Source organism: Garra rufa, chromosome 5, assembly GCF_049309525.1.
Source record: "Garra rufa chromosome 5, GarRuf1.0, whole genome shotgun sequence".
NCBI lineage: Eukaryota > Metazoa > Chordata > Actinopteri > Cypriniformes > Cyprinidae > Garra > Garra rufa.
In genome coordinates, this window is record NC_133365.1 from 6,555,816 (window position 1) to 6,570,062 (window position 14,247).

Consider the following 14,247-nt stretch of genomic DNA (forward strand, 5'->3'; position numbering starts at 1 on the left):
AACTCCTTTCCTGTGACCCTGACATTTGTGGTGTTAGTGGTCCTGACTCAGCTGCTCAACCCAGTAATTTTGGCCAGGGGTGAGAGCAGGGCCAAGCAAAGACAGCCTTAATGAGTGCAGAAATTAGACATTTTGGGAAGCCGCTGTTTGTTATTCAGATGGAGACAAAGGAAGTTTGGGGCTGGGACAGGACGGGGAAGAGCATTTATACACAGTTGTTGTGGAGAATGAGGGAAGGGCATGCTTTTTGTCATGCAAGTATTTTGAAATTTAGGTCAAAGACTTGATCAGGTTCTGAGTTAACCCTTAAAGACCTAGAACTTTTTGGGGGCACCTGAGGCACTTTCTTTGTTTTTTTCAGACCTATTCTATGGGTTAAAATTTTAGATTTTTTTTTACGCCAAAAATCATTAAGAAATTAAGTAAAGTTCATGTTCCATGAAGATTTTTTGTCAAATTCCTACTGTAAACATATCAAAATGTAATTTTTGATTTGTAATATGCATTAAGAACCTAATTTGGACAACTTTAAAGGTGATTTGATTTTTTTGCATCCTCAGATTCCAGATATTCAAATAGATGTATCTCAGCCAAATATTGTCCTATCCTAACAAACCATACATCAATAGAAAGCTTATTTATTGAGCTTTCATATGAGGTATATATCTCATTTTTGTCAAATTTAACCTTATGACTGGTTTTGTGGTCCAGGGTCACATATCATTATAAACATAAGAACTTTATGTCTAGCTACTTTAAATAATTTATATTTTCCTTATGTCTTCTCTAAAAATGAGGGAAATTTTAGGAAAAACGCTAGCAACATTTTTTTTTTTTTTTTTTTTTTACTGTGTACTCTAACAAAAACTCCTGAAGTTTGGATTTTTTTTTTTCTTTGGAAATTAGCATTTAGGTGTTTTACACTTCCAAATAAAATTTTGTCTATATATAACATTCCCCAAGCAAGTTATAGCCATGTATTACAATATTATTATAGGCGCTTTTCAGTGAAAAACAGGCATATTTAGTTGACAATATCAGGGTTTCCGCGGGGCATTAAAAAGCATTAAAAGTCATTAAATTGATTTTGCAAAAATTAAGGCCTTAAATGGCATTAAAAAGCATTAAATTGTTTTATACAGGCATTAAAACTTTAGATAGTGTTGAAGAAACAAATATTACCAATTTATCTTGAATGTAGCCTGTATAGTATGATAAACACGGAAGCAGTTTGGTAATTGCTTCTGGCCGGTCCAAAATTGTGTGACACAGACTTTTTAAGAACGGCCAGTTTTAAGAGTTAAGTGTTCAAAGTTTCTGAAATTTTTCTGTTCAGAATTGATATTTGAAATTTTGAACTCTGCAAATAAACGCTGGCATTTTAAGCTGTCTCCTGATCCATTTCTAATTATGTTCAGCAGAGTAATGTATGTTCATTGTTGCCTCTTTGTAAGACCGCATGAAAAAAATGCATTATAATATTCACGCATTCATACACAGCCGTGTTAAGTTATTGGTTGCGTATGGCATTAAAAATGTTAAGTTGTCTTGTGCAACAAAACTATAAACAGTCCAAATAATTCACAAACTGCACACAAAATGAGAGAAATATACAGAGTGCAACAGAAAAAATAGTCCAAATAATCTTTACAAACTATATAAGAATTCGTTACATAATAGAACAACCAAATAGATTGATCTGCTGGCTGTAGTCTGCGTCAGAATCTATTTTACCGGGACATCGCCTAGTGACGTGAAAACCTAAATTCCAGTGCTTTATCCGGTATGTACTGCTGTTTCATCCTTGTTTTTGCTTTGTGATATGTCAAATGGCTCTGTTGTGAGTATTTCGGTGTTTTTCAAAGAATGCTGTCATGCAATTGTGTTATTTTGTGTTTGTTTTCATGCACGCACAATGCACTTTACTTTCACTTTGCGTTTGTTCAGATTTCCAAAAAACATGCTTATCGATGGTTCAAAAGACCAAAACCTATGCTTATTGGTTGAATAGATGACAGTTTGAATCAATCTGGGCACAGGGGTGGGACTAAGCATCAACAATCGTTCCTGTTTGGCTCAGAGGACCCAAATGCATTGGTTTCATCTGACGAATCAGCGCTGAGGAAATGTGATAACGTAATCACGCTCACTACGGAGCCTTTGAATATCCAAATGAGACAAATGCATAGACTCGAGACTTCTTAAAGTATTCAAATTGGATTAGCAGTTCAAAAGTTATTAAACAGTTCAAAACAATAGTTTAAAGAAAGGGTTAAAGAAATACAGTTAATGTAATAATATTAATACAGAGTTTTACGTGCATTTTGTACAAAGTGCTTTCTGCAGAGTGAATTAATTTTTTTTTAATTCAACAAAAGATGCAATGCATCTGTAATACCCGTTTTCCATTCCAGCTAAAACGCATCTGTTTATCCAAAGAGATATGATTGAGAGACTGTGTTGGGTTTGACATCCACGATTTCATAGCCTAGCATTTGTCTGAGTCTGTGGAGAGCCTTCCCTTTGTGCTGAAGGAGAAGAATGCGTCTGGGGTTTGGATCTCTCAACTTCAATGCCTGCCACATCACTTGTGGTAAACAAAGCAGACAAGATGGTAATCAAATTAAGCACTCGACTGGGCCAAAGCCTCAAGACCTCGCAATAACACGTCTTAGACGCATCATTTATATTCACTTAGGCTTAATTAGGAGAAGAAAGTCGTTTAAGTTAACCTCTGATTGATGATAACAATGTTTTTTATGCCATCTTTAACTAGTTGAAGCTGCTATCGATAACTTTCTCTCTTTCTAATTTGTAAATATTAAATGTATCGGATGTCCCTTACGAAAAATAAGTTTAATTAAGTGTGATATTAGTATACTTCTTTTAAACTAAAATAGGAAAGTGTACTTTCAGTATACTTTTATGGACTTCTTAGAAATGTGCTTTAAATGACATTTAAGTATGCTTGACTTATGCTTATAAAGTCTAAGTATATTTGAGCCGTAATTGTGCTTGGAGAATCTGTGTTTTCATTGTTATACGCTAGGGGCGCTATTACACATCTGTACAGAATTTCCAAAACACAAGTGAAGAAGAAACCGAAACAACAGATGCTTCCACATGTAATTTAACACAATCGTCAGACATAAAACAGCATCAAAACCATAGATATTGAAAACTGTGTAACGTTATGGTGTAAAATTTATAATTTATCAATAATAACTAATATTTTTATTTATTTATGAAACTTACCCACATTCAATTGTTTATAAAAAAGAATGCATGAAGCTAGATGTTGTTTTTTACAAGCTGATATCCTGTTTTTCTTTTGATGTTTTGTACATTCAGATATTCGTAACAAAATATATACAAATTAATACCTAAATAAGGACATATAGTATGTGGTATACTTAAAGTATGATGTAAAGTTCATTTAAAGAAAACCTATGAGTATACTTGCAGTATAAAACTACTAAACTAGTAGTTTACTGAGACTATACTTCGAAGTGTATTAGTAAACTATCAGTATACCTATACGTTCACTTTTAGTATACTTGCTGTACAAACTGAAAACATAGATGTAAACTAGTTGTGTACTTAAAGTTTACTACTTTTTATACTTAAAGTATACTTAAAAGTATACTTTTATATACTAGAAATTGGGCCAATTTAGTCCCAAGGAGTATTGAAATAGTACACTTTTAAGTATACTACTAGTACACTGATATTTATATACTTACTACATAAAGTATACTTAAAAATATACTTGAACTTTACTTAAGTATACTTAAGAAAATAAACTTTTTGGTAAGGGGTTTTCAGCAACATGTCTTCATAAAATGCATATTATTATTATCATAACTCTTTAATATGAGAAAACCGTTTTGTAAAGGCCTTTTAAGGAGTATATCCTGAGTCGTAAGCACTAAAAAGAACGCAGCGTATGCTTAGACTAAGCAGCCCAAAAGCACAGACTGTGCTCTGCTCCTACAGAGATCTGAGAATGGTGGAAACAGAACGATACTTCCTGACCAGATGTGAAAAGTATCAGGATGTCAGCAAGACTGCTTTCCTACAAATTACAGGGATCTGCTCAGAAACGCTGTTACCTTAAAAGAACATTAGCTCTCTCTCATTAGAGCTAGAGTCTGAGACTGACGCGTCAACGTGAATCTCTCAAGTATTATCAGTGAAATAAACAGTGTTGGGGGTAACGCAAGTTACGTAATAATACTTTTTCTAAGCAACTAGTAAAGTAACGCATTACTTTTTGATTGACAAGAAAATGTTACTTTTTCAAATAAGTACCGCCAGCTACTTTTCTCCGCCATTTATTGATTAAAAGCTCTCCTGTCCCCATGTTGAGAGAAATTGTAAGATGTTACTTTAGTTCTAGAATAAATGTGAACATGCATTAATTCATCTCACTCACTAAAAAAACAGATACAGAGTTCTTCAAAATGAAAAAAACAAAACGGTGAAATTCAACGCAAACCTGCAATAATTAAATATGTTATATAATGCAAATATCTTTTATGTATTTAATGCCATTTTATTAACCGATGTCTTTGCTGCCGACCTTCGATGATCCAGTTCATCCATACTAATAAGCAAAAAATTACTCAAGAGAAACATTTGTTTACCCTTTTTATTGCTGAAGAGTTGACATTTTTTCTTCTGCAGTCTACTGTACAGACGCCAATATACTTTTTCTAAGCCTGAGGCTTTTTGTGTAAAAAGGCTTTTACATTTGCCAAAAACAGAACTTTTTTTATTAAAAACAAACAAGCCCTGCCCAGATTTAAAAAGTAATGCAATAAAAAGCAACTAAGTAACATAATTAGTTCCTTTTTTAGGGAGTAACTCAGTATTGTAATGCATTACTTTTAAAAGTAACTTTCCCCAACACTAGAAATGAACATCTTGTGTCGCAATCTTGGTTTTTGCCACTCTATAAAAATGCTTTGTGTGTGACATAGCTGCATAGTTTTAACATCCCAGTTACAAGAATCATGCAAAACTGTAAAATTTGAAGTAGTTTGCTGATAGACAGCTGAAGGTTGGACGCTAGTGTCCACTTCTGTGTCTGAATATCTCTGTCCTCCCAAACAGAGTGTGCATGCACTCAGGAAATGTGAAAGGAAATGTCCTATCTCCACCCAGCATGCACAGCTCATTACAATAACCATCTGACATTCCTTTGGTTAGGTTCTGTTCGTTTTGTCTGTGCCTGGCTTCATATATTTGCTTTTATATGTAGTTAAGCTTTGCATGCTAGTCCTAAAAGTCTCCTGAAAGTAATCAGTATGCAGTATTCATCCATTCAGTATGCATGCAATGCTCATGAATGTTCAGTAAAGTTTGAGCCTTCACTACAATGCAATGCAATCCCTGATTTTCCCACGTTAAGCATAATAAGCATAATAGGTAATATTATATATATTGGAAGATTCTGTAACAAAATTAGGACCTGATAACGAAGAAAAACTGATACAAATTTTAATTTGAAATACGTTTTTTGTTTGTTTCTTGTTTTCGACTACACTAGACTGTAGGGTTGGGTAAAAAATATTGATATACAAAACAATATCGATTCCTAAATCACAAAAATCGATTAGTCTAGTTTTCAGTTAATGAACAGACCATATAACGCACCTTCCATCCAATAAAACGCAATAAGCTTGTTTCTTTGTTACTTTTGATAATAATTAAAGTCATTTTGTAAATTTCCCTTTCGTAAATATATCAAAACTTAGTTTTTGATTAGTAATATGCATTGCTAAGAATTTCATTTGGACAACTTTAAAGGCAATTTTATCAATATTTAGATTTTTTTGCACCCTCAGATTCCAGATTTCCAAATAGTTGTATCTGGGGCCAAAAATTGTCCTGTAATAACAAACCATACAGCAATGGAAAGCTTATTTATTGATTGATTAGAGCTCCATTGATTGCAAAGCTCCCCAGCTTCACTTTCACTAGTCCAGGTTTTTAAGTTAATACCATGAATGGAAAATGTGCTGAGGTTGATACCTGGTTATAGCTGAAGTGGACTGAAATGAGATGTAATGAGTCTGTTTTGAAAGTCAGGAATGGTGCAATGCTTTTTTCCCACATGTTGGTCTACTTAAACTCTAAGGTTGGTTTAATTAATTTAATGGGAAACTGTTTTTTGAATTAATACTAAGAACGAAAAATGTGCTGAGGTTGGTAACTGGTTATAGCTAAAGTGGACTGAAATGTGATGTACCACCAAACCAGTCATAAGTAGCATGGGTTTATTGGTAGCAACAGCCAAAAATACATTGTATGGGTCAAAATTATCGATTTTTCTTTTATGCCAAAAATCATTAGGATATAAAGTAAAAATCATGTTCCATGAAAATATTTTGTAAATTTCCTATCATAAATATATCAAAACTTAAATTTTGATTAGTAATATGCATTGCTAAGAACTTCATTTGGACAACTTTAACGGCGATTTTCTCAGTATTTAGATTTTTTTGCACCCTTAGATTCCAGATTTTCAAATAGTCGTATCTCGAGTCAAATATTATCCTATTCTAACAAACCATAGCTTATTTATTGATTGATTAAAGCTCTATTGATTGCAAAGCTCTTCAGCTTCACTTTCACTAGTCCAGGTTTTTAAAATAATACTATAAATGGAAAATATACTGAGGTTAATACCTGGTTATAGCTGAAGTGGACTGAAATTAGATGAAATGAGTCTGTTTTGAAACTCAGGAATGGTGCAAAGCTTTTTTTTTTCTCATTTTGGTCTATTTAAACTGCTCTGGGGTTGGTTTAATTAATTTAATGGGAAATTGTTTTTTGAATTAATACTATGAATGGAAAATGTGCTGAGGTTGGTAACTGGTTATAGCTAAAGTGGACTGAAATGTGATGTACCACCAAACCAGTCATAAGTAGCACGGGTATATTGGTAGCAACAGCCAAAAATACATGGTATGGGTCAAAATTATCGATTTTTCTTTTATGCCAAAAATCATTAGGATATAAAGTAAAAATCATGTTCCATGAAAATATTTTGTAAATTTCCTACCATAAATATATCAAAACTTAAATTTTGATTAGTAATATGCATTGCTAAGAACTTCATTTGGACAACTTTAAAGGCGATTTTCTCAGTATTTAGATTTTTTTGCACCCTTAGATTCCAGATTTTCAAATAGTTGTATCTCGGGCCAAATATTATCCTTTTCTAACAAACCATAGCTTATTTATTGATTGATTAAAGCTCTATTGATTGCAAAGCTCTTCAGCTTCACTTTCACTAGTCCAGGTTTTTAAAATAATACTATAAAGGGAAAATATACTGAGGTTGATACCTGGTTATAGCTGAAGTGGACTGAAATTAGATGAAATGAGTCTGTTTTGAAAGTCAGGAATGATGCAAAGCTTTTTTTTTTCTAAATTTGGTCTACTTAAACTGCTCTGGGGTTGGTTTAATTAATTTAATGGGAAATTGTTTTTTGAATTAATACTATGAACGGAAAATGTGCTGAGGTTGGTAACTGGTTATAGCTAAAGTGGATTAAAAAGAGATGTACCACCAAACCAGTCATAAGTAGCACGGGTATATTGGTAACAACAGCCAAAAATACATTGTATGGGTCAAAATTATCGATTTTTCTTTTATGCCAAAAATCATTAGGATATTAAGTAAAAATCATGTTCCATGAAAATATTTTGTAAATTTCCTATCATACATATATCAAAACTTAAATTTTGATTATTAATATGCATTGCTAAGAACTTAATTTGGACAACTTTAAAGGCGATTTTCTCAGTATTTAGATTTTTTTTGCACCCTTAGATTCCAGATTTTCAAATAGTCGTATCTCGAGTCAAATATTATCCTATTCTAACAAACCATAGCTTATTTATTGATTGATTAAATCTCTATTGATTGCAAAGCTCTTCAGCTTCACTTTCACTAGTCCAGGTTTTTAAAATAATACTATAAAGGGAAATTATACTGAGGTTGATACCTGGTTATAGCTGAAGTGGACTGAAATGAGATGAAATGAGTCTGTTTTGAAAGTCAGGAATGGTGCAAAGCTTTTTTTTCTCATTTTGGTCTACTTAAACTCTGGGGTTGGTTTAATTAATTTAATGTGAAACTGGTGAAAACACCCTAATTCTAACCTCAGAGATCCTGTTCTAGTGTACTTACGGTTACGTGTTTGTCTTTTCTCTCACAGCCTCGAACCCTGACATGGTTTTAGTACTAGATCCTTTGGTCAGAGAGAAAGTCTCTTGTCCTCTGACCCAGCGCATCCAATGCGATCATGGCTCACCCTCCTCAGAGGTCATTCCGTCGTACCGAGAGCGTTCAGACTCCGGAGAATCGAACGACAGCAGCTCCCATCAGAGAAAGAGGCTGAACTCCAGCGCCTCAGACCGCAGTCATGACTCCCTGACTGCTGCTGAACCTCATCTGATGGGCCAAGAGGAAGTGAGGGCAGAGGCTCTGCAGATGGATCGAGACCTGAAGAAACTTGACAACGGCCTGGAGAAGACTCACTTTCAGAGCACAGCAGGTTCACAAGCGTGCACACTGAATGAGAACAGTAAAAGAGCTGAAGACGTCTCAGGACAGAGGGTAAGTAGAAGTGAAAGGTGTCTCATGGGAACACTTGCTCTGTTTGTTCCACCAGGAGGTACTGTTAGTCTCTGTTTGAGACTGTCCTGTTTTATCTCTCTGATTCTATCCATAAGAGAGAATCATTTGGCTAATAATCACTATTACTGTTTTCATTACTTCAAATACCTCAAATCATGTGGCTTGTTAAAGAGTGTGTGCTTTTACAATACTAATAAAATCCCATAGACTTACATTGACATTAGCCATATGCAGTGTTGGGGGTAACGCATTACAAGTAACGCAAGTTACATAATAATATTACTTTTTCCAAATAACTAGGAAAGTAACGCATTGCTTTTTAATTGACAAGAAAATATCTGAGTTACTTTTTCAAATAAGTAACGCCAGTTACTTTCCCCCCTCATTTATTGATTAAAAGCTCTCCTGTCCCCATGTTGAGAGAAATTGTGAGTAAGATGTTACTTTAGTTCTAGAATAAATGTGAACATGCATTAATTCATCTCACTCACTAAAAAAACAGATACAGTGTTCTTCAAAATGAATAAAAACACTGAAATTCAACGCAAACCTGCAATAATTAAATATGTTGAATAATACAAATATTCTTTATGTATTTAATCCCATTTTATGAAGCAATGTCTTTGCTGCCGACCTTCGATGATCCAATTCATCCATACTAATAAGCAAAAATTAAATTTTAGATAATCTAAGATTTGTTTTCCTTTTTTTTATTGCTGAAGAGTTGACTTTTTTCTTCTGCGGTCTACTGTACAGACGTCAGTTTACTTTTCTCTAAGTCTGAGGCTTTTGGTGTGAAAAGGCTTTTACATTTGCCAAAAACAGAACTTTTTATATTAAAAACAAACAAGCAAGTCCTGCCCAGATTTAAAAAGTAACATAACGTAACGCTTTCCGTAAAAAGTAACTAAGTAACGAAATTAGTTACTTTTTTAGGGAGTAACTCAATATTGTAATGCATTACTTTTAAAAGTAACTTTCCCCAACACTGGCCATATGTGACTTCTGGTATGGTAGCATGGGTATATTTGTAGCAATAGCCAAAAATACAATGTATTTTTAAAAAGAATTATAGATTTTTCTTTTATGCCAAAAATCATTAGGATATAAGTAAAGATCATGTGCCATGAAGATATTTTGTAAATTTCCTTCTGTAAATATATCAAAACGTAATTTTTGATTAGTAATATGCAACTTTAAAGGCAATTTTCTCAGTATTTAGATTTTTTTGCACCCTTTCCAGATTCCAGATACATCAATGGAAAGCTTATTTATTGGTTGAGATAGAGAGTAGAGAAAGTATATAATTCTGTATAATAACATGCTTAAACCATTTAACCTCCTGGGGTCGAAGGGGACGCCGGCGACACAACAATAAACCGTAACAAAATCCTACAATTTAATGTAAATACATTACATTACCATTCACAAGTTTGCGATCGGTTATAATTTCAAAAAGGTCAGGCAGTAAGTTTTTGAAAGACAACTCTTCTACTCACCAAGGCTGCATTTATGTGATTTAAAATGCAATGAACACTGTATTGTGAAATATTATTTCAATTCAAAATAATGGTTTTCTATGTGATCAAAGCTGAATTTTCAGCTTCATTATTCCAGTTTTCAATGTCACATGATCTTTCTGAAATCATTCACATATGCTGATTTGCTGCTCGAGAAACATTTATGATTATTAGCAAAGTTAAAAACAGGTCATATTTATAATCTAAACCATACTACTGAATTTTGTCTAAACCGTAATACTTTTTTCAAGATTCTCTGATGAATAGAAAGCTCAATTAATAGCATTTATTTTGAATAAAAATATTACTTTTGATCAATTTAAATGCAGCCTTGCTGAATAAAAGTTGCAATTTTTTTGATAATATCTGTGTTGATATTAGTTAGAACATTAGTTTGAACTCAATAAAACATCTCTTTATGAATATACATTTTAAAATGTTGTTGCTATACACTGTTTTATGTCATGCTATGAGATGTTGATTTTGAATTTTTTTTTTTATTATTTCTTAGATCACATCAGGCAGAGACACTCTCTTGACTTCTCTTACTAACGGCAAGGATACAGGTGAGCAGTTCTGCATATCACATCAAAAAACACCACGGCAGAAGGTTAACTAATAATAAATGCACCCTGTGCCAATAAGTCATTAATAATTAGTTTATTATTTTTAGTTACACTTCCTCCATTCAAATCTAAATGGCATATGTTGCATATCTAGCAATATAGTTGCCCAGCAGCAAGTAAGGCCAAGCTGATGTCCTCCTGCTTTTGTTTAAAGTATGGAGATGTCACCCTCTTGCAGTCAGCAGGCCGCGTATCCCAAGTTCTTCACTCTTCCTTATGACCTAATAGGGCCATTACCACATTCACAGGCTTAGAGGCCCGGTCCGGTGTAATGCTTTAATCAGTCTTTCCTGTCTCCTCCCCCTGCTGCAGAAACCAAAACATCCTGCATGACCCGTAGGGATGAAAAATCCCAAATGAGATGGAATTAATAACCTTACAATCACAATTGTTTATTGTAGACACAATGAAATTAGATGGAGAGCGAGTGAACACTTTTGATTAAAGGGATAGTTCACCCCGAAAAACATCAAATGAGTTGACCATATTTGATATAATGTTTATATGTGAATGAATATCTAAATTAAATCTGTTCATCACATAAGCAATAGTCTCTTCATTTGTTTTTCAAATATGAATGGGTTTATGGGTTGATGGCAGAATAATATTTTTGGCTGAACTGTCCCTTTAAAAGTATTGCTTTCTTGTTTTAACCAAGAAAAAAACACCAGTGATTGCACATATATCCCCTGAAGAGGGTTAGAGGACATCATAAAGAAGGTCAGATTTACAAAAAAAAAACAATACAAAATGATTTTGTGGTAAAGTAAATAATACAGAAAAACAAATTTAATTTCTACATTAAATAATTTAGTTCAGGCAAGATTAAAAAAAAAGAGTAAATTCAATATTAGTACTCAATTTAAGCTTGTAGAATTTAAAATTTAAACGTATTAGTATATTTTACTTTGAATTGTTTGTTACTTTTACAAAGATTGTTTAAGTAAATAAGTAAAAAAACTAAGTCATGATCCCATTGTTTCCATCATGCACTTGGGCATGAATAATTAATAAGGTTACTTTTTTTTGCTGTTTTCGAGATGTATTTACACTGTTTTATGGTTGCTTTTGTTGTTAGCTTAAGTTACTTGCTGTTTTGTAACATGTAGAGTTAATTTTCTACTCAAAATAACCCATTCATACTCAAAAACTATTAGTCATTTTGTATCATGTGCCAAGTATTGAGCTCTCTGTGTTCATTTGGTTAGTAACTACATTTAGTCAACATGTAACCTTAAAAAAAAAGGAGCTACTTACTTACGCACATGTTTGTAAGTGAACCACTTTTAATGGCAATTTTTTTCAGTGCTATGATGTTTGAGTAAAGTTTGCAAAGTGAATTGTAATTGAGTACTGCAGGGTAAACTTAAAATAATTAAGTAGAAATTACTCATCAAACTCTAACTGTACACATTAAATGTACTTATTTCCTTTTTGGTAATTGTACTTAACTTAGTTGAGTAGATTTGACTTAATTCCATGCTTAAATTTTACTTAAAAAATATGTGTGCAAAAACTTGCAAAGTAAATTGACTTATTGTTTGTTTTACGGTACTGTCAGAAATGCTTGCATTTTTTAAAATAAAAGTTATAGTTTTTGAATGCACTATTTTATTATATTCTTTAATGCATTTTTTAGATTAAAAAAAATACAAAAATAATTTTAATATTTAATTACTTCTTTGCAGATTTTAAAAACAAAGCCTCATTCTCCGGCCCCGTCATACGTACAAACTCCGTTCGCGACAGGATGCGCAAGTTTGCCGAACCTGCTGCGAACGCACCTAAAACCAGCCACATCTATTCTCATTCTGCAAACACAGTGTCTTCAGAGAGGTCCCGGGACGTTTCGTCCTGTTCTTCCTCCATCCCAAAGAAAGAGAGGAATGTCACTGAGAACATGTTGGTCCAGCCCAGGCCTTTCTCCAGCCAATCGCAGGCCGCAGGGGGCGGCTCAAACGGCCGCTCTGAAAATGTCAGGCGTGCGTGTGGCGCTTCAGAAGAAGTGCAGACTCCTGAGGGAGAAGCATCTTCAGGGACCCAAGACACCCGGGGTGAACCCGAGTCCAACATGAAGACCTTCCTCACCATTGAGATCAAAGACGGACGAAACACAGCTTCCCGTTCTACGCTGTCGTCTTCCTCTGCGACTGTAAACATGGGGCCTCGAATCATCACATCTGCCGTTCCACAGAGAACAGGTAAGAAAATCAATCAATCAGCTGATTCATAAAACATGCTTTTTGGTTCCAAAACAATAGTGGCTGAATTAATGGATTTGAATGAACTGAAAAAAAAAATGCATATGTGTGCAATGTACATCGCTTTGGAAAAAGCCTCTGCTAAATGTGTGAATAAATAAATGTCATGTAATTTAACATATTCTACTGATAATAATCAGTTTCTTGAGCAGCAAATCAGCATATTAGAATGATTTCTGAAGAATTACATTTTAATTTATGCATGGGTATATTTGTCGCAATAGCCAAAAATACATTGCATGGCTCAAAATGATAGATTTTTCTTTTATGCCAGAAAGATCATGTTCCATCAAGATACTTTGTGAAGTTCCTACTGTAAATATGTTAAAACTTCATTTTTCATTGGTAATATGCATTGCTAAAAACTTCATTTGGACAACTTTAAAAGTGATTTTCTCAGTGTTTTTATATTTCCAGATTCTAGATTTTCAAATAGTTGTATCTCGACCAAATATTGTCCTATCCTAACAAACCATGCATCAATGGAAAGCTTATTTATTCAGCTTTATATAACTAGCAAATAAAATTAAAATCATAGTGTGTGTCTTGTGAAGACATACAGTATCTTTGTGAAAAGACTAGACAGTGATACTTTAGATTAAGAAGCACTATTTACTTTTAACTTCTTTATTAGTACTTATAAAGCACATATTAATGCCGATTTTCTCAGTATTTTGATTTTTCCAGACTCCAGATTTTCTTAATAGTTGTCTCTTGACCAAATATTGTCCTATCCTAACAAACTATGCATCAATGGAAAGCTTATTTATTCAGCTTTCATTTCTGTATAAATAAATGTAACAAAATTGACCCTTATGACTAGAGGTCGACCGATCTATCGGTTTTGCCGATTAATCGGCACCGATAGTTGATTGGCCGAACTATCGGTTATCGGCAAAAACCCTTGCCGATAGTTTTTCCGGGTTGCGTTCTTTGCTGAAGCGCTCATGCTCCGCTGTCTTAGAGTAGAGGTTAAGCCCCAGACCAATGTTTAATGTCAGGATTGTTTCCATATATTTGTATTGATTTATAGTCATATTTTTAGCCAGCAAAGTTGTAGATTTAAAGATGCGACGTGACAAAGCAAACTGTGTTCATTCAGCCGAAAGAATCCTGCCGAGTCACAGCGCGCCATAGTTTTACATTACACCATATCTGTCCAAAATCATTGTTAATGTTCATAAAGA

General features: G+C 33.7%; 1 protein-coding gene across 4 annotated transcripts in view; it reads left to right on the forward strand.

Annotated features, from left to right (window-relative positions):
- Nucleotides 1–14,247, forward strand: part of smtnb (smoothelin b) — a 100,194-nt gene that overhangs the window by 29,008 nt on the left and 56,939 nt on the right. For all 4 annotated transcript variants that reach the window (XM_073839433.1, XM_073839435.1, XM_073839434.1 and 1 more), the window contains exons 7-9: nt 8,232–8,632; nt 10,685–10,739; nt 12,488–13,000. In XM_073839433.1, coding sequence (XP_073695534.1) covers nt 8,232–8,632; nt 10,685–10,739; nt 12,488–13,000 — 969 coding nt within the window. The remainder of the gene's footprint in view (nt 1–8,231; nt 8,633–10,684; nt 10,740–12,487; nt 13,001–14,247) is intronic.